Genomic DNA, 25,337 nt, shown 5'->3' with positions numbered 1-25,337 from the left:
TTTTTTACACCACAATCAAAATTTGTCCTCCGCTTTTTACCCATCTGTGCAGTTAGAACACACACACACTAGATTATTACTAGGGGGCTGTGGATCACACATGCCCAGAGCGGTGGGCAGTCCTAGCCCGGGACCCGGGGAGCAGTTGGGGTTAGGTGCCTTGCTCAAGAGAACCTCAGTCATGGCCTCAGGTCTGGGAATCAAACCCACGACCCTCCGGTCACAAGACTAGTTCCCTACCACCAGGCCATGACTGCCCAGTTGGGTGACAGTATGGGTGCTCCCTTGATAAATGAACATAAAATAGGGACAAGAATTGATAATAGTTATTTTGCTGCACTGCTCTAGGTTTGCAAAAATATTTGAAATTCATTGAACAAGTAATGGAGACAGTGTAGAAATGTCCAGAAGATGTCACGGAAGGCCGAAGTCGAGGCATCGACTAATTTTTGCTTCACTAGGCCTGTTAATTATGTAGCTTCCTTCTGCCCTGATCTTCATTTAGGTTAGTAAATGGATGTAAGTTAATTATAAAATTCAATTTTTTTATAATTAATTAGAAATTTCACACTGGAGCAGAGCATAGCTTTTGCCAAAAGTATATTTTAGTTTGTTTAGTAACTCTAAATGACCACGACTTCACTTTTGAAATGTCGACCTCGGAAGTTTTACTGCGGCTACTTTTGGGCTGCGAGGCAGAGACGAGAAGACGCTGCAGCAGACTTACGGCTCTTCGTTCGTGTTAAACCGAAGGAAAAACCTCTTCAAAGATGGTTAGTTGTTCAGTTTCTTTCCCAAAATATGTAGGGCCAGTGTGCGCGGTTGGTCTCGATTGTAATATCAGTGCCATCTGTGTTAGGAAATCATGAAAAATCAATGAACCCAAACGCGGACGATAAGAGACCCTGGAGCAGCTAGCTGGGCTAGTTAGCCGGATAACTAGAGCTAGCTAACGAGATTAGTTACGGTAGCACCAAATATATTGAACCAGATTACATACGTCTATCATATTTAAGTGGGATTTATTTTGCGTTTTAACTGAAGCCAAGTACGGTTGTAAAAACACACGGCCGAGTTCGCTATCTAGCTAGCGCCAGATTTCATGTGCTAACGAAGCTAACTAGCTAAACCAGTTTGTGAATAAAACTCGACGAAGATATCTTAATTATCTCATATAATAATGTAACGGCGTGTAAAGGTCTTCATAATCGGACGAACTAATTATCTTGATTTTGCTCAACATATTTGGTACTATCCATGCAATAAAATCAAAGAGCTAGCTACCTATCGATAGATATCTGGATCACTGGTTATTAGTAGGTGACCTTACATTTACGGGCTGTGTACGACGACCAGTTAGTATGTGTTGGGTTTGTGTTGGTTTATAACTGCGTTTTGTTTTTTATCTCTGTTATTTTAGTCTCATACTATTTTACTGGTTCAACCCACCAAGAGGCCAGAAGGAAGAACGTATGCTGATTATGAATCAGTTAATGAGTGCATGGAAGGTAAATATAACTAGCTATGTTACATATGTTATTTCTAGATATATAACTTGGTTCCTAAATGTCTCTTCGTTAAAATAGCACGGGTTTTTGTGGTGATTGGTCTTTTATTGATAGCGGTCGAATATAAGGGAAGGTAATCATTTGATGTGTTTCAGTGTGTAATGTAAATATAATTATGCAAACTGCTTCTGTACTTATGCCAAATGTATAAAATGTATATATTGTAGGAGTGTGTAAAATGTATGAAGAACACCTAAAGAGGATGAATCCCAACAGTCCATCAATCACGTATGACATTAGTCAGCTGTTTGACTTCATCGATGACCTGGCGGACCTCAGCTGTTTGGTGTGAGTACGCCTCCTCGTAGAAATTGTTGTGAAACTTCACGCCATCTTCACCAAAGTTAAAATGCCGCTCGAGACCCTACAGGCTCGACTCGATCTACAACTGAACAACAGGAAGCTGGGATGGTATTAGAGGCTGGTATGGTTTTAGAGGCTGAGAATCACTATGGTGGGAAGAGCTGCATATGAACATGGATATTACAGAAGCACCCAAGCAGGTCCCAGCAGAGATACTGAGGCTGCAGCTTACACTGGTGTCATGCCAGTCAGGCGTGGTGTGATGAGCTGAAGCTGACGTGATGGTGGGTGGTAGGTGAGCTAAACTGGGAGCCAGTGGTCTATACGTGTCCTGTCAAGCTTTGTTTGGAGCTCACAGGATGTATGAGGTTACAGAGCAAAGAGACTGTCAGGACAAGGGACATCAGCTCAACCTGAAGGGGGAGCCAGGGGTAGGACACCCCCCCCCCCCTCTCATGGGACCATGTGGGCCTCACAGATCTGCACATTTGTGTGGAAACTGAAGTAAAATAAATGATTCAACTGCTGTGATTTCTATATGGACAGAAAGAGTGCAGCTCTGACACGATAGCTGTTCCACAGGTGAGAGGTTTTGGAAGAGAAACTTCACTACATAGCAGACTTGATCCAGAGCTGCATCTTTGAAACTCCCCTGAAAAAAAATTCAAATTTATTTAAATGCATGTTTTAAATTGGCTTTTAAAATGATGATAGTGTTTATACAATACTGTGCAGTGGCTTTGCTAACTTGGAAAAAGTATTGTTCTGTTTGAGATACAGTAGTATTGATGAAGAAATATCTCCTGTGCATAAATCATGCCATTAAACTTCATATATTACAGTACTTATCAAAGGAGTGCCTGAAAACAGACTGTGTATATGCATTTCTGGATAGCTGCTAAAGAGGTTTAAACTGGGTATCTTCTAAACTTTCCTCAAGGTCACCAGGACCTGCCTGCACATTGCAGGTCCACATTTGATATTGGGTAATCTGATTTGTTTACAGAAAGAAATGGCAAATTTTAAAAAAACATGCTGTTGGTTACTGACGTTTCCTATCTGGGCTAGGGGTCGTCTTTTGTGCTTAATTTGTTTAGTCAATATAGTGATTACGAATTTAGGGTTGTGTATGTGTGTGTTATCCTTCCCAGGATTTTACTCAAGCTTGCTGGATTTTCTAATTAGTGCAAGCCAGGTAAAATGAGTGGAATCAACACAATCCAAGTCTGAGCAAAATCGTGGTGAGGACTTTTACTTTCTGAACCTGGAATGTCCACCTCTGGTGTTCAGTGATGGTGAAATGTTCTTACTGAGCTAGCAATAAGAGCGCTCATATGGACATTAAGTCTTCTATCCAGTTTGGAACCTTTTGAGTTTAGTTTACATTCCAGCTTTGGGGCGTGTGTTTAAGAGCCGGTTTGATCATCAGGCCAGGACTTTGGTGCCTGATGCTTTTATTCTGACTGTAGCTACATTATGAAGTGTGTGCGAGTTCTCCGTTCTCGGATGGAGAAATTGGCCGTACCCCATGTGAGGTTGTTATCAAAGCGGGTCATCGTGGTCTGTGTAATGGAACACTTGGCTAGGTAATGAGGTGAAAAACATGACCCTGCAGCAGTTGTTCAAAATGAGGTAACGGAGAGTGTTCGAGAGGACACCAAATCAATTGATCTAGAGCTCGTTTGAGTGAATGACGGACCTGAAACCAGGACCCATGTTAATCTCTTCTTTCGTATTTCCCCTCGTAGGTATCGTGCAGACACACAGACGTATCAGCCCAACAACAAAGACTGGATTAAGGAAAAGATTTATGTCTTGTTGCGTCGACAAGCTCAGCAGGCCGGAAAATAATCTGGCCGTGCGGCTCCGTTTGACGTTTCAGTCGTGTGGTGGAGGAGGAGTCCTAGAGCAGTCTAACGGGGAAACTTCTGCTGAGGACAGAAAACAGACCAGAAGTTTAGATCAGTGATTCTTAATGCGAGTTCTGCATGACCATTACACTGTACACACTAAAGAACACGAACATGACCCAACGAGTAGGGCATACACTAAACCCGAGATGACCAGACCTCTTCCAAGAGGTCTACACACCTGGAGAGAACAACTCTAGTTTAACTCATTTGATTTTAATCGTCAGCGGGAGAGGTACATCACCGATATATAATAATAGAGCATTAGTTTATTGGCAGCTCTACGAGGCAGAACTCTGGGTGCAGGCCGGGGGGTCCTGAATGTTGTAGTGTATCCGATAGTGTCCCAGTGGTCCAGATGAAGGTGCGAACACAATTCTGTGGAAGTTTTCCCCATATACTCTGTTTTGGGTTGGGTGGTTTGTTGGGTTTTTTTCCCCTCATTTAAATTGGGTTGATGTTTGTTCTGGTGTTTTTTTCAAAGGAAATCTTTGTTTACAAATATTTTTCCTTTTGCCGAATTCTAATAAAATTATTTTTAAATTGCTTTTGTTGAGTGCATTTTAATTAAAAGTCAGAAATCTCTAAATTTATTCGTCTTTCTATCTGGTCAAATTATTACACAATGCGATGTAAATTGTGCACATTTGCCATTTTACTTGCTTGAGTACACAATGACTATTATGACTTTCTTAAACTTGAGCAACACTGAAAGGTAGCCGTGACATTTGTGATTGCATTTGCCCCTTTTAAGATCATATAGACAGTTGTTTCATGTATAGATATTCTACTTTTAATATTTTCTCATCAATAAAATGATGATCTACCAAGAGATGATACACTAAGAGTTGATCCACTAAAGCTTGGCGTACACTGTACGATATTTTAAAACGTGTACTCCGCTCCAGCTCAAACTGTACGACTAAATCGCAGGGAGAGTCGGTTCAACAGTGCGATACTCTCACGAGGAGCGATTTGAATTTCAAACATGTTTGACATTCTTGCGATGCTGCAATTTCTGATCGGGAGTTGGTCGTGAGGTGTGAATCGCTCCTCGTTTACCTGTGTAAACTATACGATGCACGACACGCGATTGAGCCGAAACTCGGCCCGATCGCAAAAATAGTCGCACGAGTGAAAAATCGGCTGAAAATGGGCCAAAAATCGCACAGTGTACGCCCAGCTTAAGATGATCTAAGAGATGATCCACTAAGAGTCGATCCACTAAAGGATGATCCAAGAGTTGAACCACTAAAGCTGGGCGTACACTGTACGATATTTTAAATCGTGTACTCAGCTCCAGCTCAAACTGTACGACTAAATCGCAGGGTTTAAAAGTTCACAGCTCACGATTCATATACTCACACTATACGACCCGACGCTCTCATGCGATCTCACGAGGAGCGATTTGAATTTCAAACATGTTTGATATTCTTGCGACGCTGCGATTTCTGATCGGGAGTTGGTCGTGAGGTGTGAATCGCTCCTCGTTTACCTGTGTAAATTATACGATGCACGACACGCGATTGAGCCGAAACTCGGCCCGATCGCAAAAATAGTCGCACGAGTGAAAAATCGGCTGAAAATGGGCCAAAAATCGCACAGTGTACGCCCAGCTTAAGATGATCTACTAAGAGATGATCCACTAAAAGATGCAGCCAGGCTGCAGTGATCATATGCAGAAACATGCAAGACGTGATCTGGACACCAGCCACGTCCACATGGGAGGAACTGCAGGGAGTGATGGACAAAAACAAAACAGAGATCCAGTGGATCTCCAGATCCAGACAGATGAACAAGTAGTGGACAACCAACCATAAAAAAAAAATCGTTCCACCCCATGCAAATGTGATGCGAATGACAATAAACCTCCTTGAATCCTTGAATCCTTGAATATATCACGATACTGGACAACACACATAAAACAGCAGTGGCGTTAGATGTGGACCAAAGTGATGGAAATATCAATATAAAGGAATGAAAGGGTGTGAAAGCAGAGACGATGAGAGATGATGTGGGAGGTTGAAAAGATCCCAATGGTGGTGGTGACATTGGGGTTCTGACCCCTAAGCTGGACGAATGGCTCCAACACTCCAGGAATGACAACATGAGTCTAGAAAAGCACAATCCTGCAATCCTATGATCCTATGATCAGAAAAATACAAAAATACTGCTTTATCTATCTATGTATATATATATATATATATATATATATATATATATATATATATATATATATATATATATATATATATATATATATACACACACACACACACACACACACACACCTTACATTGTGTTCTTTATATGTATGTAAATTTTGTAGCCTATATTTTGCAAAATCAAAATCTCGACTCAACTGGAAACGTGAACTGCAATAAGGCTGCGCTGTGCCCGACTGCTGGAACGGGCCTTGGGAATATCAGGACGCGTTTTTTTTCTAAATGTCATATTTCTGTTCATCCGGCTCACAGGTCGTGTCTTATTTGCATAATGTCACAGCTCAGCGACTGCGTTTTACACGAGCGGTATTTTTGAAGTTTCCCCCCCCACACACACCCCCTTTGGATCGCTGGTGTAAAGACGAGCTCGTCCCATCTTCTCTTTCATAACCCAAACCCAAACACGCAGCCGCCGATAAAGACGAGACCAATCGGTCGCCGCTGTTTTTTTTCTACCTTTGTGTTCAGATCGCCTCACACTCTTGTTTCTCACCCACCCCGATCTCCCCCATCCCTCCATCCCTCCCTCCATCCCTCCCTCCCTCCCTCAGCATCTGAAAAGGCTACTGAGTGAGAATCGATGGCGCAGAGGCCCGCCTGACAGGACAATAAACCACAAAGAAGCGGTGAGTTTTTTTCCCTCTCCCTTCGGCTTTCAAGTGATATTAGGGGATGACTAGCAGGGAGGCGAGAGGGGTTTGGCCATCACGGTGCGCACGACGAGATCCACGGCGTATTTCACAGCTGCCTTTTGTTGCTATGAGGCAGGAGTCAACATCTCTGGTACCTTCGTGGAGACACCAGGGTCCATCAGCGCTCTCCCATCATTACACGGAGGTCTCCCCTGCCTCCACTCCAACACATTAGCCAGCGGGATGTATTAATGCGTGCTATCGTCGTTTTACGAGCACGTTATTTGGCACGTAAACAGCGAGAGTGCCCCTAAATGTGGTGCTGCGGTTTCAGGTGTCTGGAAGTGTTTCGCCGTTCATTGTGCGCTGCGGCACACGGACGCGGTTGTGCGGCTGCGGCGCGTAAACGTGAGGGAGCCGTATTTGGAGGTGGTGTGTCCGTCCGAGAGCACCTCCCCTAACACAACCGAGGGGCTGAGACAACAAGCAGCTCCCCGCCGTGGAAGTGCTCCTCGTTTTAACCCGAGACCGCCACGTATCGGCGTGTCCCACATCCACCCAGGCGGAGGCGCGATGCCCGCACTGTTTACCTCACGTCCTACGCAGTGGACGGAGAAAGGAGCTGCTGGTGTCTCATAAATATATATATTCGACTAAAATGTTAGGGTATTATAGTCTAACTGGACATTATTATCGAGGTTCTGCCCGCTGATATTAATAAATTGTTATCTGCCTGGGTTACTTTCAAGCGAATAATGTGTCGCATGTTTTAATGCTAAACGTATCAGGATGTGTGTGATGACAGGGACGCATGTGTGTGTGTTCTGCTGAAGTTAATGACTTCATGTCAGTTGCTGAGTGTTTCGCGGGGCTGTTTTCAAGTGCAGAAGATCGTGATGTTCCTGCAGTGGGAGTTCACGCCCCGCCTCGCGCCACCTAACCCTCGCGCCACCTAAACCCCGCGCGCCACCTGCGCCACCTAAACCCCGCGCGGCCTGGCCTTCGTCCAGAGCCAGCCTCTGAAGTCTGACTCATGAGGTGCTCTCCAAGTCTCTCTCTCTGCTCTTGATGGAGCCTCTATCTCACGAGGTGAGACCTGCCGCAGCTCACACGAAGCTGCTGCTCAAACTGCATTTATTTTTAAATTAGAAATATTTTGAAGAGTGAACGTGGGTGATGTGATTCTTTGTAGAAAACAAATACAACGTAAAATTTCTGTCTCACTGAAGTATTAACACTGCAGGCTAGAAGAGAAATCAGGGGAAAAAAAGACCTTTAGTGACTGTTTACGTAGACCTATGCTTTGTGTTGTGAATATGTAAGTCTGATGGTGCTCTTCCCCTTTCTCCATTAGGGTACTGTCTGATATTTCACACCCCCACCTGACCATTGCTTCTGTATTAGTGCGCCCCATCACTAAAACGGGGTTGGTGGTTAACTCCAGAAATGAGCCCACAGCACATGCTGGTTGTGCTTGCCTCTGCAGACCAGGAAATATGCAATGTGCACCTGGCACAGTGCTCCATGGTCGCTCACTGAAGTGTGGCTTTTGTTGTTGCATATTTTATTGTGTGTTGCGTACATAGATGTAGAGTTTGTGTTGCATTTCATGTGGTCATGTGGTAAACCCGCCGTCCTGCGCTCCCCTCCCCCGCCCGCGCACCAGCTGAGATGGAGGATGATGAAGGCACATGCTTGCTGGACGTGTTGTGGTGAGTCCCGCCACCGTCGTTCGCTCAGCGAGCCCACACAGGAAATGGGAAGACGGATATTTTCCCCAAAGCCTCCCTAACGCTCGTCTGGAGTCAGACCTCGCGTGATATTAATCAACATATCGCAATACACTAAAAGTTGAGCTCCAGATGTTGGAGGCGAATGATGCTCTGACTAATTGATGCTTTTGTCTGCGTTTTAAAAGTGATCCACAAGCCCTGAACGACTTCCTTCACGGGACAAAAGAGGTACTGAATACAATTATCTGTCAGCGTAAAACTGTAGTAACTGAATCTTCGATGAACCAATTACTGCCACTCCATCCTGTATTTCCCTGCATAATCAGATCATCAATCACATGCAGTCATAAACCTAATTCAGTACATTAACACCTAGCAGCTAGTGAGCAGTATTAAAAGAACTAAGCATTATATTAACATATCACCCAAAGCTGATGTGTCAGAAGTATTACAGTGTGTGTCAGAGTGGGAGGCGCCTATCTGAGGACTGGTTGACAGGCTGCTTTAACTCCTCCCTGCAACTCTCCTGTCTCCTCCCCTGTGTCCAAACAGCTGCTGAATGGGGACCTGCTCATTAATTCCTCTTCTGGGGAGCCCTCCCTGTTCACAGACACCCCGGTGAGTCCGGCCTCCTTCTCCGTGGAGGACACACCAGACGCTTGTAGATATTGCTGTGCTTTTTGCTCAGCCTCACCTGTCTGCTTCTCGTGAGAGTGCTTGCTTGCAATTAGCATCTGAACGTGATTTTATGGCTCAAATAAAGTCGCACTGACAGTGGGTGTACTTTGGCTTACTCGAAGACAGGCAGACCACCGAGTAAATTAAAGGGCGCAACAGAGGAAGGGACATTAAGAGAACACGCTTGCTCGAGGTTTAGACTGTCTTCTTATGTCTACTGCTGACAATTAGTGCTGTTACGGTTTCAAAAAGCAGCTCCCTCTTTCCATCCTAACATAATATGTATCCACGTTTCTCACCTGTCACCTGTGGACTCTCCAGAGCCCTGTGTCCCTGTTGGCAGACGATGCCGGTTCTCACGACACGCCCACCTCCGGCTGTGTTGATCTCTCCTTCCTGGATGAGGCTTTGCTGGCCTCTCCGGCTGAAGGGGAGGACTCCGAGGAGGTGCACGAAGCCCCAGAAGACCAGGAGGGGGCGCCGCATCAGGGAGCGGAGGAAGAGGAGGAGGAGGAGGAAGAAGAAGAGACCTGTGACATCCTGCAGCAGTCTCTCCAGGAGGCTGACATCACGGAGCACACCCTGGCGCTAGAGGCGGGCCTCGCCCAGACCGGCGACGCCCTCTCCCTCTACCCTCCCAGCTTGGCCCTCCCTTCGCCCACGTACCTGCACAAACCGCTGGGCGTCTCCGGGGTGGCCGCCTTGCCCAGGGACACACAGGTGGCGGTGGAGCCTCCCCAGCCGTCGCTGCTGGCCGTTGGACCAGGCTGCCCGTCGCTCAAGCCGGCCGCACCACAGCTGATGGGGCTGCTGCCCGGGAATGTGTTCCCGGCTCCACCCCCCGAGACCGCCTACTCAACAAGCCCCGCCCACGGCTCCAGCATGATCGTGGGGAAAAGCCTGGCGGGCCTGGCGGGCCGACCGCTGCTCGCCCCCGGCGTGAGGGCCACGGTGGCCCCAGAGATCATCCTGCAGAGAACCCCGCTGCCCATACAGCCCAAGCTGCCTGTCAACATCCAGCCCAGGCTGGTGCAGATCAGCCCTAAGCCGGCGGGGCAGAAGACCTCACCGGGACTCGCCTTCATCCCGCCTGCAGGGTCCCAGAACATCCTGCTGTCCTCTCCGGTGGCCGGCAAGCAGCCTGCGGCCTCCACGCCCACAGCGGCGCTCGGCAAGCCCGTCAGCCTGCAGCTGCTCAACCAAAGCGGCTCCATCGTCATTCAGCCTCAGAGTCTCTTTCCGGGCCAAAGCCACTTCATCCTGCCCAGCCAAAGCCCTGTAACCGTGGCCCAGTCCGGCAGCACTGCCAGGCCCCTCCTCAGCACCGCAAGCAACCAAATGCCGGCCGCCACCGCTCCGCCGGGTCACCTCATCGACGGCTCGCAGATCGTGACGGTGCGGCCCAGACAGCTGAACTTCGGCCCCGTGTTCGCCACGCCGTCCGGCCAGCTCACGCTCCGTCAGGGAGCGCTCCTGTCCGGGCCCCTCCAGCTCCAGTCGGCGGCCCCCACCGTCTTCCAGATGCCGGCGCAGCTGACGGGGGCCTGTCCGCCAGGCCAGCACGGCGCCGTGGTCCACAGCCCTGCCTTGGGCAACCACATCACCCTGATCAACGGCCCAGGAGTGCTGGCCCCTGATGTGGCCTCCATATCGATAGTGAACGGGCCCTCGGTGGTGCAGAGCCTGCCCTTCGTGTCCCAGGGCCCCCAGGGCCAGAGGGCCATGGTGGGGGGCCCTGCGGAGCAGCTGAGTCTTCCGCAGACCCCAGTGCTTCTGCTGCCCGAGAGAACAGCGGCGGACAAGGACGACGTCAGCGAGCAGCTGCATAGTTTGCTACAAGTGAGTCTGAGCATTTGCCAGAGATGTTTCTTTCATGGCTGTGGGTCGAGTGGCCACTCCTGACCCATTTACTTCTCCCAGGAGAGCAGGCCGTCTCCACCGGGGGCAGCGCAGACCGACGTTTCTGAAATACCCCCGCACGCTTCCCCCGTCATCACTCTCCTGCAGACGCCGTCAGACAGCGTTCCTGCCCTGGAGCCCGTTGCATCGGTAGACAAACACCTGATTGGTCACCCAGAGAAGCAGCGAGCTTCTGAGAGAGGCGTGATCCCTCAGGTCCAAACCTTCCTACACCACACCACACAGGTAACTCAAACTGGAGCCGAGTTTCGGTTCTGAATGTAGCCGTCCCTCTGGGATCCAAAGATCCAAAATAAATACAAAATAAAAATCAAGTAGAGAAAAACATGAACTTAGAAAACTATGTTTCCTGTCGCCTGAAACCTGTTTCCTGTCGCCCCTCACAGGAAGCGTTCAGGCCTCCAGCAGCGTTGGAGCTTCTGACGGAGACGCTGCTGGTGCACCTGGACGGCCACGTCTCTCCCGCGGCCGCTGAGGGCGGAGCTTCACCCATGGCCCTGGCCGTGTGCGCTCAGGCCGACGCCCTCTCCGTGCTGTCGGAGTGTGGCGGGATGCCCACGCCAGCGCACTCGGGCTCCGAGCACAGCGACACGCTGTGTTCGCCGCCAATCCCACAGTGCTCTGGGAGTACGCCCTCCGCCCTGTTCCCCACGCCCCCGCTCTCAGACAGGCAGACGGGAGCCCTCTCCGTGGGTCTGGCCTTCAGCGCCCCCCAGGGGCAGGAGGAATCTGTGCTGTGCACGAGCCCGTCTTCTGCTCCAGAACAGCTGGCCGTGTCGGAGCAGCCCCCTTTATCAACGCCCACGTCCACGGGCCTTAGTGGGTCCCTGCAGGCCAGCCTGAGTGGAGCCTCCCTGCACATACTGCAAAGCAGTGAGTTTGACCAGCAAAGACATGCGTCATAAAACCTCGAAACTTAAAACAAATACAGCGGTACCTAGAGATACCAGTTTCATTCGTTATGTAACTGAGCTGGTAAGTTAGTCAACTTGTATATCAAACAAATTTCTCCTATTTAAAGGAGGAGGGAGGAGGGGAGCCACTGTAGACACGTAAACTAAACCTGCACTTTCTTTTCGTAAACTAAACCTGCACTTTCTTTTCGTAAACTAAACCTGCACTAACACTAAATGTAAACTAAAACTGCGTTTTTTTTTACTTTAAACAAAACTAAACCTGCACTTTCTTTTCGTAAACTAAACCTGCACTAACACTAAATGTAAACTAAAACTGCGTTTTTTTTTTTACTTTAAACAAAACTAAAACTGCACTTTCTTTACGAAACCATGAAATTGAACTAGCGGCAGGTTCCCGAATCACGACTCGTTTCTCGGAATTTCGCTCGGATCTCGAACAAAAATACGGAGTCACAGCTCGTATCTTTAAAAAATGAGAATGTTGATCTGCTCATATCTCAAGGTACCACTGTATGTCTCTCGGGGAGGGAGGCGGGGTTACAGCACAATGTTGACATCCCATTGGCTTCCACAGACCATAGTACCAGATAGTACAACTGCTTTTAGGAACTCCACTGTACTGCTAATGCAGTGATGTTTTAGCAGCAATTTTCAGTAAGACGCTGATAAAGAATAGAATGTATATATCATCAAGCTAAAAGGTAAAATGGTGAATGTTAAAAGATTCATAATTTAAAACTCATAATTCATAATTCACAAAATAACCTGAGGACGAGATGCCTTTGATACCTTTTCTAATGCTTGTAGTTGTACCGATCTGAATCTCTAACTGTAGCTTTGTGCCCTGTGGGAGTCTAGGGGGCTCATTCTTACAAGGTTTCATGGGAAGTGCAAATTCCAGAAAAGATGTTCTTGTTTCAAAACACATAATGTGCTCATTCTGTAGGAAATGTATTTTTATATTTGATACCTGCACTTTATAACTTATATCTCTTCTGTTTTTGTCTACATCAGACCTCCGAGCTGCTGTGATGGCCGACGGTGAGAGGGTCTCGCCGCACCTACAGGACGTCTGCGAGACTGTGTCATTGCAGGACACAGAGATGCAGACAGCAGTCCACATGAAGGCACCAGTGAGTACACCGTGTCAGTTAATGGGGTTCTGAAGGGATGTCATGTGACAAACGGAACAGGGATTTTGTTCAGTTCATTAAAGTTTCACAGTCTGACGGTGCTGTTCTACGTCTGCACCACCCCAGGCGTCATCCGTCAGAGTGAAGGTGACGGAGAAACTCACACCAGCCATGAGGCAGCACAGGTCAGCTGATGCCTTTGAACTTCAATACTCTGGAGGAAGTAGCTGCACTAACAATTCGATTTCAAAATACGGGTCCCGCTAGAATAACCAGTGCTTGTTTTCCCGGTTGGGTATGGCAGAGTAGTGCAGTGATGTCTGACGTGTTGGGCGTGTGTCTTTCTCGCGTCCACGTGACTCCCAGGGTCATGCAGCAGCTCTGCTCGGACCACGATGCCGTTCTTCGTCCCAACACGCGTTCCCGCTTTGTCTCGTTGGAGGACGCCGTGAGACACCTGCTACCCTACCACACCTTCTCCAGAGCCTGTCCCAGCCAGGACGACCTGACGTCAGGTCGGGGTTTCCAGCCAGTCTCACACTCTTACGTCTCCCGGACGTGTCGCTGGGTCTGATGTCCCTCTGCTGTGGACAGGTGGGACCACCGGCTAGGTCTGATGTGTCTCTGTGTCTGATGCCTCTGTGCAGTGGACAGGCAGTTCGAGAGTGCGTCTGGACTCCTGCTGAAACGCGCCACAGACATGCTCAACAAGCACAGGCAGCTGCTACTCGCCGAATCGCAGGTGAGACTCAATGGTGTAACCCTACATTAACTGTAACTGTAACCCTAACTGTAAGTGTAACCCTAACCGTAACTGTAAGTGTAACCCTATCCCTAACTGTAACTGTAACCCTAACTGTAAGTGTAACTGTAACCCTAATTGTAACTGTAACCCTAACATTAACTGTAACTCTAGCCCTAACTGTAATCCTAACGCTAACCTTAACTGTAACCCTAACAGTAACTGTAACTCTAGCCCTAACTGTAATCCTAACCCTAACCTTAACTGTAACCCTAACATGAACTGTAATCATAGCCCTAACCGACTCTGACTTTAACTTGAAGAGTACATGTGCTCTCCTCCACTCAACACTAACTTCCAGTTTAATTTAGTTCACTGAGCTCATTCAAAGGGGCGCTGGAGAAATCTAAAAGCAATAAAAACCCACTTAAAGCAATAAAAACCCACTTAAAGGGCTGATTCATAGAATCACACAACTGATGAAATCAAGAATGAACCAGAACAGTTCTGGGGTAGAAGGAGTAAGGTCTAACTAACTTAATACAAGTGTGTGATTTATATCTGTATACGTACACAAGACTGCAAAAAGCGAATTAATTATCTTTTGACTGGTAGAAAAAAGACGGTTGTAGGAAGTAGTCGTGTTGCTCTGGAGATGCAGACTTGTGTCTTTATGGACTGGAGGGTTTTGCGTGTTCTGAACACTGTGAGTGTTTGGTAAGAACTGTGGGGTGTGTGTGTGTGTGTGTGCAGCAGAGGAGCCCCTCGGCTGAGATGGTGATGCTGGAGCGTCTGTTCCTGCAGTCGGAGAGACTTCTCCTGGGGGAGGAGAGACGGCGTGCCCGGGGGGACCCAGGTGAGTGACAGCGCTGCCGGGTGTGTGTGTGTGTGTGTGTGTGGGGGGGAACACCTACAAGACCCTGCAGTGCATCACAGATTACATGATTTGACATGTGAAAGCTCTCCTCTGGGAAACCGAAACATGTTTCTGATTGGACAGTAGGTGTGACTGACTTCTATTAATTTCTAATAATATTCTATTCTATTCTAACATTTCATATACTGTTGTTTTACTCAATTTCCGGCAGCAGGGAAAAAAACCCTTAACCACTTTTCACTACAGTTTTACCATGGGGGAACCTTACTGTAAATTAGATTTAGACTTAGACAATCTTTATTGTCATTCATTGTACGCAGAATGAAATTTCGTTGCATTTAGGCTCACAGTGTACACAGAATTTGGATATAAAAATATATCAGTAGATATTTCAGTGACCCAGGTTTAAGATTTAAGATTACAAGAATATGACAGATGGCATCACAGGATTAACTAAAATACGTAAGAAGTGTGTACAAATATAGAGATGTAGAGGAGTAGCAGCAGGGATCATTAAATATGGGTATGTGGTATAGATATATAACGTACATCTGCATATATATCTGTATATACATATCTACAAATAAAATAGAATAGCAGCACGAATAAATATCAGTAAAGTGACATTGTGGTATCAGGTCAGCTTCTCAGCCACAACTACAGTTCAAGACAACTGGAATTTAAAGAGTAACGCTGTGTGCACGATCTCATTTAACAGAGTCCTTCCTCATGTCCTTGCGTAAAGCCTCAATACACCACAGCACGGTGCCGGTGCGGGACTCCGAGGCAGCGGGGGGGCCTCCCTCTCCCCCTGCATGGGCGCTACACTCCGACAGGCCCCCGGGCCTCAAGACATACCGCTCCCGCAGCCGTGGGGCACTGCGGCTCACCATCAAACACGAGTCGGGATCCCGCAAGGTGGTGCACAACTCGGCCTGCGACGACCCGCACGCCTCCTCGGGCCACGGGCGACCCCCCGGAGGGCAGCTGAGCAACGGCGGAGACGCGCGGGATACGCGGGACGCCGGGGAGTCTCTCGCCGATCCTTTACTCGGAGTCCCGGAGACGGACCGGCAGCGGGCGGCGGGCAGCCCCCGTGCAGACTCAGGCCCCGGCAGGACAGCTGGCACATCGCAGGCCCCGAGCCCCGGCGACCCGTCCCCCGAGCGGCGCCCCCCGCAGGCCAAGCGGATAAAGCGTGCCGGCTGCCCGACGGCCTCCTCGCCACAGGCGGAGGGCAGCGGGCTGAGCGAACACCTGCAGAGCGCCATAGACAGCATCCTGGAGCTGCAGCGGCTGCAGGGCCCGGCGGCCCGGGTCAAACCCAAATTGGAGCAGCCCGGCAGGCTGACAGCCCGGCAGGCCGTCAACTGCATTCTGGAAGGGGAGCTGTGACACACAGGCTCGGCGCCAGAGCAAATGTCACTTCCACCCCAACAGGAGATTCGGCATCTCCTCACCTGCAGCGGCTCGAACGCTTCCGGCTGTCAACGACACGTCGCTAAATCCTCGACGTGTTCCTTCACCATCAACAAATGGGGTCTGATCCAAAACGTCTACAGTACTGGCACGAGAGACGTCCGGTGAAGTAAACAGGCTGATAATTGTACATGTAAAAATAAGTAGCAGTTAGAGGTGGGGAAATCCTTTGTGAATAAATGGAGCGGAGCATTTCTTTAAAGATGTGCCCTGGTAATTTTTTATATGCTTATTGGTTTTAGTGTCGAGTAAGGAAACCTCCAGTGTTATTGGGTTTGTGCCAACATCAGAAACGTTGCCAGTTACATTTGCAGAGTGCCTGTATGTATTCGTCTTTTTGAATGTACATACGCGTGTATGTGCGTTTGCGTGACGCGTCCGTCGGTCCGTGTTCGCAGGACCGCGTCTGCTTGGTCTTAAACAGCAGCGGGTTTGAATTAGGGGCTTCTCGCGTCTGTAGCGTGCTTTAACCTGCAGGTGGAGATACATGGAACCTGATGTCTCTCTTCAGCTTGTTTACCCCCAAAGAGCAAGTGTTTCATCCTGAAATCACCAGCAAAATCTGTAAATGCATCAGTGAGATTCGTTTTCACCTGTAATGGTCTCCACATTCTTATCGATGAAAATGAGCCCAGACGTGGAAGCGGTTGCCAGATATTGTCCTCCAGTTCAAAATCGGCAGGGGCAAGTTGGCACCATCTCGCTCTGCAACAACCTCTGATGCAATTTCCAATTTTGGCCAAGGAGACTAAAATCTAAAATAATTTAAAAACAAAGAAAACAAGCAATAATAAGCAGTGGGTCTTAAGTGCGGATGTGCCTCATACAGACTGCGAGTTCCTCTAGCTTTCTGTGTTTCTGTGGTCCCTTTGGTTTGTCAGTAGTTTACTGGCCGTATTTTGACATTAGAAATGTGTGCAGAAGCAGGAAAGGGATCCTCACGTTGTCCTTGAAACATCAACGCAAACTGATAAACTACTTGTGCAAACCATAAGGATACAGAAAAGGACAAAAAGGTATTTTGGATAATTGATTAAACGATCCATCCATAAATCACCAGGAGCGGCATCGTCTACTGACCTCCAGAAAACTGCACACATAATGTTCAGTATTTGTGTTTGATGTCTTTCTTGACAATCTATGACAATTATTAAGTGTTGTGTCATATCACAAATAGCTCCGTAAAGAACCAGGCCTGTTTTAAGACGAAGCAATTATTAGTCCTTTTAATAGTTTCTGAATACGTGAATAGGGGTACGTGGAGGCCACATTATTTTTTTGGACAGCGGTTTGGGGTCGAGCCCTCATTCCTATGTACGCAGAGACAAGTAGAGGTATATTTAACGATCCCCTGTCATTACAATCACCTAGTTGAACATCCATGTCCCGACATCGAAACTCCTACTTTTAAACTGCTCATGTGGATTTTGTTCCCATCATGCTATGCACGATGTCTATAATTATGATTCAGAGTACCTAAATTGCTAAAGGTTCTGTGCAGCACATCCCCGTGAACTGTGACCAGCCCAAAAATGTGACAAGGTGCCACTAGTCCAATGTTACGATGTCGTTTTGTTTCCTGCTGTCATTCTCCTTAAGTTCTTGTAATACTGTGAACATGGTAGCATGTGTTTGACACTGCTTCAGACTATGATGCTTTTTGACTGACAGATTGTCCTGATGCCAAAATCAAAGAGGCCTTAATTTCGCAGATTGTAAAAAAAATGAAAAAAAGGTCATTAATGATTAATTCCCAACTGATGACTTCTTTGACCCAATGTGACGTTAGTGATTCATTCTAAACATATAAAGAGAAAGTCTTTTGTACACATTTTTACAAACTATTTATTTAACTGTGATTTTGTAAATAATAAAAAGTAAAATGGGGAACATAAATTGCTCGTGTTCATGTTTTAAAGCAGTGCGGAACGCGGGTTGAGCTAGTGGGTAACGAAGGAGGCGGGGCCTACCAGCCCAAGAGGCGTGGCCTCAGCTCCCTCCTCCCACAGCTTCTGCACCAGCACTTCCCAACACACATCGCAGCTTTAAACGGCTTCTTTAATAACAGGTTAAGGAAACAGGACAGCTTTAAAGGGGTTACATCTGGACAAATGCAAATGGAAAAGCTGCTGTTTCTTTAGTCGGACGGAGAGCACGGGAAAGTGCTCAGCCGTGGAGTTACAGCGTGTGGATGGAGGAGATGTTTCCGAGCACCAGCCTCCTCACGTGATCGCACACGAGCTCTCTGGCTGGATGAACATTCACAAGGACCACAGATACTTCAGGACGGAGGTGGTGAAGTCCTGGGGGGGGGGGGGGGGGGGACGTGCTCGTTCCTCTGATCAGGTCAGGGGGAGAGGCACAATGAAGACGTGTGCCGTGAGGTGTCCTGCCTCCAACAGGGGAACAGCCGCACACCTCCACAGAGACTCTAAAATCTGTAAAATGTTCATCAACCAGAGAGACTAGAGGGTTTACAAAAAACACGCACAGGAATCAGCAATGTTGTAGGAATGTCAAATCTATCCTAAAAGACTGACAAATTAAACAACGTACCAGCAATCACTGGTGGAGGAGGGGGCATGTAAAAACATCCAATCAAAAGCCCCACAAGACAAATGTCATTTACCACACTTATTCAAAATATGTTTAATAGGGCCACAAACCTGCAATCTACCAGTTATATTTTTTTTACTTAATCTTAAGAACTCATGGGCAGGTCTGGCTGTTTAAAATATAAAGACATCACTTCATGAAAAGCTGAGAACTGTTCTTTTTTTGTTCTTTTTTGTTTTTTTTTTTTAAGTGTGCACATAATGTCTTTAACCCTCATCATACTGGTCTGTGAACCACCTTCTCCTCCCCCATTCAACAGTCATTTAGCACGCGAGTAGGCCCACGAGCCTCTGACCGTGCTCTGTGGTGCCACCTACAGGCCGTCGGTGAACCCGCGACAGGCCCAGATCATGGGGGTGGGGGTGGGTGGAGAGTCCCGGGCAGAAGTGGCGCTAGCCAAGTCCATCTCTGTAGAAACACACTGAAACGAGATGACGGGGGTGTGTGTGGTTGGCAGCGGCGTGACTCCACCCGCCAGTGGTGTGCGAGCGCGGAGGCGGGCCCACGCGAAGGCAGTGGGAGGGGCCAGCGCTCAGCTCAGGCTGACGACCAGGTCCTCGCCGTACTTGCGCAGGTACTTCTCGTGGTTGTGGGCGACGGACCAGAGCGGCGGCAGGAAGCCCGGCTGCATGCTGGACAGGAAGTGCTGTCGCCAGCGACGCTCCAGCTGGATGAGGCCTGGCAGGCCCTGCTGCGCACACGCCCGCACCACCTTCAGCCCGTGGGGGACGTAGTTCTCGTTCAAGATCCTGCACAAGCAGCAGAACAAGTGAGCAGGCGGGTTGGTTTAACGTAAAAATCACACACTGCTCCACGATGCCGCTACTTAACGTTTTTTCACGTTTAATTTGCATCGCGTAAATAAAAACTCTCTACCCAATGGAATCAAGTTATTTTGGACAACAAGTAACACGAAAGTTAACAAAAACAAAAGTAGAGAATCGTTTAAACAGCGCTAGTTGTTGGCGACATTTACATTTTATCTTTAATGTTTTGGTTCAGAAAAGGGCAGAACTGCAGTGGTGATGTATCCCCGACGGTCATGGTGAACGTGCTACTGCAGGCCTCCGCCAGTCTTGTGTGAACCTGAGCGTGCAGCATCACAAGGACACCAGAGAACAAGACCACCACATTCCCCATTTCTTCAAGGTTCCTCAACATTAAACTCCAAACTCACAGACCTTGTAGCAGACCTGAAGTTTGAACCTGCTCCTGACGTTCCAGGAACCGCTTTTGCCAGGACACGCCCCTCGCCCCGCCCCCTCTCACCTGATCTCCAGGTGGGCGGCCGACTCCAGCATCTGTGCGGTGACCTCTGCCCCCTGTCCTCCCTCTCCGCCCTCTCCGTCAGCACTGAAGAAGCTGGCGACGGTGGCCAGCAGTTCGAGGCGGCGTGCGGCGGGTACGGCGTCTCCGGCGCTGAGCAGGGCGCGGGCGGCCGAGCGAACCCGCCGTCGTTCCTGGTCCTCTGGGGTCCGGACGGCGTCCTCGCAACCCTGCGGGGCGTCAAACTCCTCGGCCAGCCGCTGCTTCAGGAAGCCGTCGTAGACGTTGGACGCTGCGTGGCAGCTCGTGCACAGCAGCAGGATGTCGTGGGAGTTGTGGTCCTTCATCTCGGCTGGGAAGTGGCGGCGGTATTCGTGCGGGACGATGTTCTTTCTGACGGAGAGGAAAGAACAGAATGAACCACGTAGGGACTGAGCTTCTCATGCTGACAGAAGGTCTGACCCTACTAGTGGTTCACAGCATATAACTAGTGCAAACTGGAAATCAATCATACTTGGGAAACATTGCTGGACAAATAAATTTTCAGCCAATTTTGAAAAACTTTGTCCCAAAAAATCTGAAATCTAAGATTTTCACTGAGCCAACAAACAAATTGACCTCTATACAGCTAGACACACACACACACACACACACACACCAACTATGCCCGCTCACACACACCTGATGTAGGAGTCTGCTTTTCCACACACCACACACAGGTTCTCTTTGGCTGTGAGGTAGTAGTCCTTCTGAGAGTCCGGCCGGCCAGACGGCTCAAACAGCAGGCGGACGATGAAGGGATCCTCGCTGACCAGCTCTGATGGTCAGGGCAGAGGTCAAACGCAGTCAGCACTATAAACCGTCGTGTTCTAGAGCTCCCGTCTATACAAATGCATCCTGGAGGCCCTGCTGAAGGAGCTGCAGTGGGACTGACCTCCGATGCCTTTGTCCAGGTACCACTTTGCTTTCTTCTTGTCACACGTGCAGAGCGGCTGGCCGTCGGGCGCATGCAGGAAGCAGTTGTCGTACAGCGGGGATTTCCTGAGCCCGGAAGAAAACAAAGTCACCGACGTACATAACGGAGCACGTTCGTAAGGTCAGAGGTCGGGTTGGACCGCAAACGGCTGCGCTACCTGGCCGAGTAGCCGACCCCCAGGGGTTTACGCTTGTTCCTGCGGGGGTCCGGCACCTGCTGGTCCCCCCCCTCTGGGCTGTCGGACTGCTGTCTGCGGGTACGGCGCCGTCGCTCTCCCTCCTCGCTGTCACAGCGCCCCCTAAAGGCCACGTCCACCAGGCCCTGGCAGCGGCCCGCAAGCGCCGTGTAGGACCACCAGGTGTCGCCGGGCGGGGGCGGCTCGGAGTGCAGACCCAGCAGGTGGAGGAAGAGGGCGATGGAGACCTGGGCGTCGCGGGCCGCATACGTCCTCTACGCCCACAGACACGCCGAGAGAAAGCACACGGCTCACAGACACGCCGAGAGAAGGCACACGGCCCACAGACACGCCGAGAGAAGGCACACGGCCCACAGACACGCAGAGAGAAGGCACACGGCCCACAGACACGCAGAGAGAAGGCACACGGCCCACAGACACGCAGAGAGAAGGCACACGGCCCACAGACACGCAGAGAGAAGGCACACGGCCCACAGACACGCAGAGAGAAGGCACACGGCCCACAGACACGCAGAGAGAAGGCACACGGCCCACAGACACGCAGAGAGAAGGCACACGGCCCACAGACACGCAGAGAGAAGGCACACGGCCCACAGACACGCAGAGAGAAGGCACACGGCCCACAGACACGCAGAGAGAAGGCACACGGCCCACAGACACGCAGAGAGAAGGCACACGGCCCACAGACACGCAGAGAGAAGGCACACGGCCCACAGACACGCAGAGAGAAGGCACACGGCCCACAGACACGCAGAGAGAAGGCACACGGCCCACAGACACGCAGAGAGAAGGCACACGGCCCACAGACACGCAGAGAGAAGGCACACGGCCCACAGACACGCAGAGAGAACGCACACGGCCCACAGACACGCAGAGAGAACGCACACGGCCCACAGACACGCAGAGAGAACGCACACGGCCCACAGACACGCAGAGAGAACGCACACGGCTCACAGACACGCAGAGAGAACGCACACGGCCCACAGACACGCCGAGAGAAAGCACACGGCCCACAGACACGCCGAGAGAAGGCACACGGCCCACAGACACGCCGAGAGAACACACACGGCCCACAGACACGCAGAGAGAAAGCACACGGCTCACAGACACGCAGAGAGAAAGCACACGGCTCACAGACACGCAGAGAGAAAGCACACGGCTCACAGACACGCAGAGAGAACGCACACGGCCCACAGACACGCAGAGAGAAAGCACACGGCTCACAGACACGCAGAGAGAAAGCACACGGCTCACAGACACGCAGAGAGAAAGCACACGGCTCACAGACACGCAGAGAGAAAGCACACGGCTCACAGACACACAGAGAGAAAGCACACGGCTCACAGACACACAGAGAGAAAGCACACGGCTCACAGACACACAGAGAGAAAGCACACGGCTCACAGACACACAGAGAGAAAGCACACGGCTCACAGACACGCAGAGAGAACGCACACGGCCCACAGACACGCAGAGAGAAGGCACACGGCCCACAGACACGCAGAGAGAAGGCACACGGCCCACAGACACGCAGAGAGAAAGCACACGGCTCACAGACACTGAAAAGGTGTTTAATGGCTCAATTCAGCAAATCCAGCATCGAAGAGAAATGCACCAAATTTCAAAGAAAGGGAGAGCAACAAAGAGGAGCCTGGTGGGGGAGGAGAGGAGAGGGGGAAGAAAGGAGAGGGGAGGCACCTGCTGTGGGCTCAGGCTCTCTGCCTCCCAGTCACTGCAGCGCAGGGCGAGCGATTTGTCCAGGCAGACGCCCAGCACGTCTGTGGCCAGCGACTTCAGACTGAGGCCATTACTCAGCCCCGAGCACCTGCCGGGCCGGAGCACAAGAGCACACGCTCACAAGCCTGCAGTCGTTTCCAGAACAGCGCTTCAGATACGATACGATGCGAGTACGCCGGTTACCTTTGTCTCAGCGCCAGATATCGCAGGTCCACGGTGCACACCAGAGCCAGGCCGTGATCGTGGGCCAGGCGCTTGCTGTCCTCCAGACAGCCCACGCCAACCTTGAGCACGTGCGGGTCGCGCAGGACCTGCAGCAGGTCCGTGGGCAGCGGTACCTGGGCCTGGCGAAACGCCAGCAGCCTCAGCAGCATACAGCGGCCCGAGAAGGTGGCGATCTGGAGCAGGGAGACTGGCGAGGCCTTCCCTCGGACGGACACCTGGGGGGCGAGACGGAAGCCTGTGAAGGACGGCCGTTCCTGGGGGCCGGGAGGGGTCGAACGACTGCGGGATCCTCTCTTACGCGAATGCTCTTTACCCATTCACAATCCAGACCCAGAGCAGGCAGGACGGCGAGGTCCTGCTGGAACCGTGGCCAGTGCTCCTCCCACTCCTCCGGGGAGCTCACCACCACCGCCGGCACCTCCAGTAACTTTTCGACGGACACTAATGGAACAGGTGGTGGTGGTGCAGGCTGTCGTGGGGGTTGGGGAGGGGTTGCATCCACTTCCAGAGGTCCGAGCTGCTCGACGGTCAACAGCTCAGATCCTCTGGAGGTTTTGAGGGGTTTTCTCTTCTGTGTGTATATGGCACGCCAGAGTAACAGGCCCCCCAGTGCGGCTCCCAACAAGGTCGCCACGGCTGCCGTTAGGGTGCTCTGTCTGGACATCTCTCAGATTGATGCAGCTCTCTGTCAGGACAGAGGTCACACAATTATAAAGATAAGCAATCAATCACGTGTAAATGAGACGTAGTTTGCAATTTAAGGCTTTAGTAATTAATGTTAACGTTTAGGTAGTATCAACTCGACCGGGTCAGTATATGTATACGTGCTGCGCAAACATGTGGTCAGGGGGGTAGACACGGTTCCTGGAGTGGATGAAATATTTGCAAGCAGCCGCCAGTTTACGGGATAACAGCTTAACGAGCTGTAGTTTCACCTCCGACCACGGTGTACAGAACCAGTCACACACAAAGTGCCGAAACCAGCACCCAAATCAGTTAACACCGTGTTTAAGAGTTCATGTGATTAAACCTCTTACATTTGGTGCACAACACGCAGGTTCAGGAGTGCAGGGCCAGAACAAACACTGCGACTCGGAGGGGAAACACAGTTATGAAGCTGCGCCTGGAGCTCAGATGGTGTTTAGAAGTCTTTTCAGTCACTCTTCTCAGAATATAGAAATAAAAGAACATATCAGTATTCAACATTAGACCTCATAGCCCAACTAACCACCTAGACCCAAAACTAGCGTTTCTTTCATCTGTCCATCATCAGCGCGTGCAGCGCCCGGTCGGGACACGTTTGTAAAAACATCTGAACTTCCATCCGTGACATTTTCGCATCGAGCTGAGCGCGAGCCGCTAGCGGCAGCACGCGCGCACACACACACACACACACACACACACACACACACACACACACACACACACACACACACTGGTGCACCCAGCCAGCGCGTGCGTTCCCTGCACAAACTCATCCAGGACGCTCACCGCAGTCCGCCGCTCCTCACGCGCCCCTCGCTCGTGCGGGTGAGGCGCGCGCCACCACGTCGTCCTGCACTCACCTGGAGCCGCGAGCAGCCGGTTCAAACGCGCGCACACTCGTTCTGTTTGTGATGATGAACAGCTGCTGGGTTTCTTCTTCCGGCTCTAATATCGCGTAACGCAGCTTGGCCGTCGCGATGGTGGCGCCACCTGTCGGAGGAATAATGTTATAGCAGTCCTGTGAACCGGTGAGTGGCAGGTGAATATTACTAAATATAAACAAACACACCACTTTATGAATGACACGCCTAATGGAATAATAAAAATAATAATTTGCGGTAATTGATAATCTTACGTTGGACGGTCTGGATGCATTCCCATAAAAAAACAACATTTTATTGATTTGTTGTTGGTGTATATTGTTACTATGCCTTTTTGTTATGTGTGTGTCAGATTTTTTCTTACAAGAAACATGTAAATGTCAGACCAAGTGCCTTGTTGAAAGAAATGTTTCCGAATAAATATATTTGAAACGATTTGATGTTGGAGTAATTTGAAGGAGGCGGTGTTTTGTTAATGGGAAATAAGAATAAATTAAATCATAGGCATTCACAAGGTACTAAGAGAAAAACCAGATGTAAGAACCTGCACAGTTAGATGTAGAATACGATCACACAGACACGCCAGCGAGAATACAATCACGCAAAAAACCACACAAG

At 49.8% G+C, this 25,337-nt stretch overlaps 3 protein-coding genes across 11 annotated transcripts; 2 read left to right on the top strand and 1 right to left on the bottom strand.

Annotated features, from left to right (window-relative positions):
* Positions 1-618: 618 nt before the first annotated feature.
* Positions 619-4,328, top strand: LOC143480857 (enhancer of rudimentary homolog). The gene is made up of 4 exons (XM_076978714.1): positions 619-773; positions 1,421-1,508; positions 1,736-1,856; positions 3,620-4,328. The coding sequence occupies exons 1-4, from the start codon at positions 771-773 to the stop codon at positions 3,720-3,722; spliced, it is 315 nt and encodes a 104-aa protein (XP_076834829.1). The 5' UTR covers positions 619-770; the 3' UTR covers positions 3,723-4,328.
* A 1,855-nt stretch (positions 4,329-6,183) lies between these two features.
* Positions 6,184-17,990, top strand: LOC143480629 (BRD4-interacting chromatin-remodeling complex-associated protein). Of its 5 annotated transcripts, none has more exons than XM_076978398.1 (14): positions 6,184-6,632; positions 7,526-7,727; positions 8,305-8,350; positions 8,557-8,599; positions 8,924-8,989; positions 9,371-10,888; positions 10,970-11,194; positions 11,356-11,842; positions 12,901-13,019; positions 13,146-13,204; positions 13,386-13,534; positions 13,667-13,761; positions 14,515-14,617; positions 15,357-17,990. In XM_076978398.1, exons 3-14 carry the CDS (start codon positions 8,310-8,312, stop codon positions 16,031-16,033), a joined length of 3,582 nt encoding a protein of 1,193 aa, XP_076834513.1. In that variant the 5' UTR covers positions 6,184-6,632; positions 7,526-7,727; positions 8,305-8,309; the 3' UTR covers positions 16,034-17,990. The 5 variants fall into 5 exon arrangements, with proteins under 5 accessions (XP_076834513.1, XP_076834512.1, XP_076834510.1 ...); XM_076978397.1 differs by having other exon boundaries at positions 8,225-8,350; XM_076978395.1 differs by having other exon boundaries at positions 7,993-8,350.
* A 167-nt stretch (positions 17,991-18,157) lies between these two features.
* On the bottom strand, positions 18,158-24,829 carry exd2 (exonuclease 3'-5' domain containing 2). 5 transcript variants are annotated; one of them, XM_076978400.1, is made up of 10 exons: positions 24,699-24,763; positions 24,171-24,295; positions 23,432-23,818; positions 23,092-23,348; positions 22,870-22,996; positions 21,133-21,425; positions 20,934-21,040; positions 20,681-20,816; positions 20,003-20,392; positions 18,158-19,482 (listed from the first exon to the last, which is right to left on the bottom strand). In XM_076978400.1, exons 3-10 carry the CDS (start codon positions 23,795-23,797, stop codon positions 19,266-19,268), a joined length of 1,893 nt encoding a protein of 630 aa, XP_076834515.1. In that variant the 5' UTR covers positions 23,798-23,818; positions 24,171-24,295; positions 24,699-24,763; the 3' UTR covers positions 18,158-19,265. The 5 variants fall into 5 exon arrangements, with proteins under 5 accessions (XP_076834515.1, XP_076834519.1, XP_076834516.1 ...); XM_076978404.1 differs by having other exon boundaries at positions 23,447-23,818; XM_076978401.1 differs by having other exon boundaries at positions 24,625-24,752.
* Between the last annotated feature and the right edge of the window lie 508 nt (positions 24,830-25,337).

This window comes from Brachyhypopomus gauderio, chromosome 17, assembly GCF_052324685.1.
Source record: "Brachyhypopomus gauderio isolate BG-103 chromosome 17, BGAUD_0.2, whole genome shotgun sequence".
In the NCBI taxonomy this organism is placed as follows: domain Eukaryota; kingdom Metazoa; phylum Chordata; class Actinopteri; order Gymnotiformes; family Hypopomidae; genus Brachyhypopomus; species Brachyhypopomus gauderio.
This window is presented reverse-complemented; position numbering and strand designations above follow the sequence as displayed.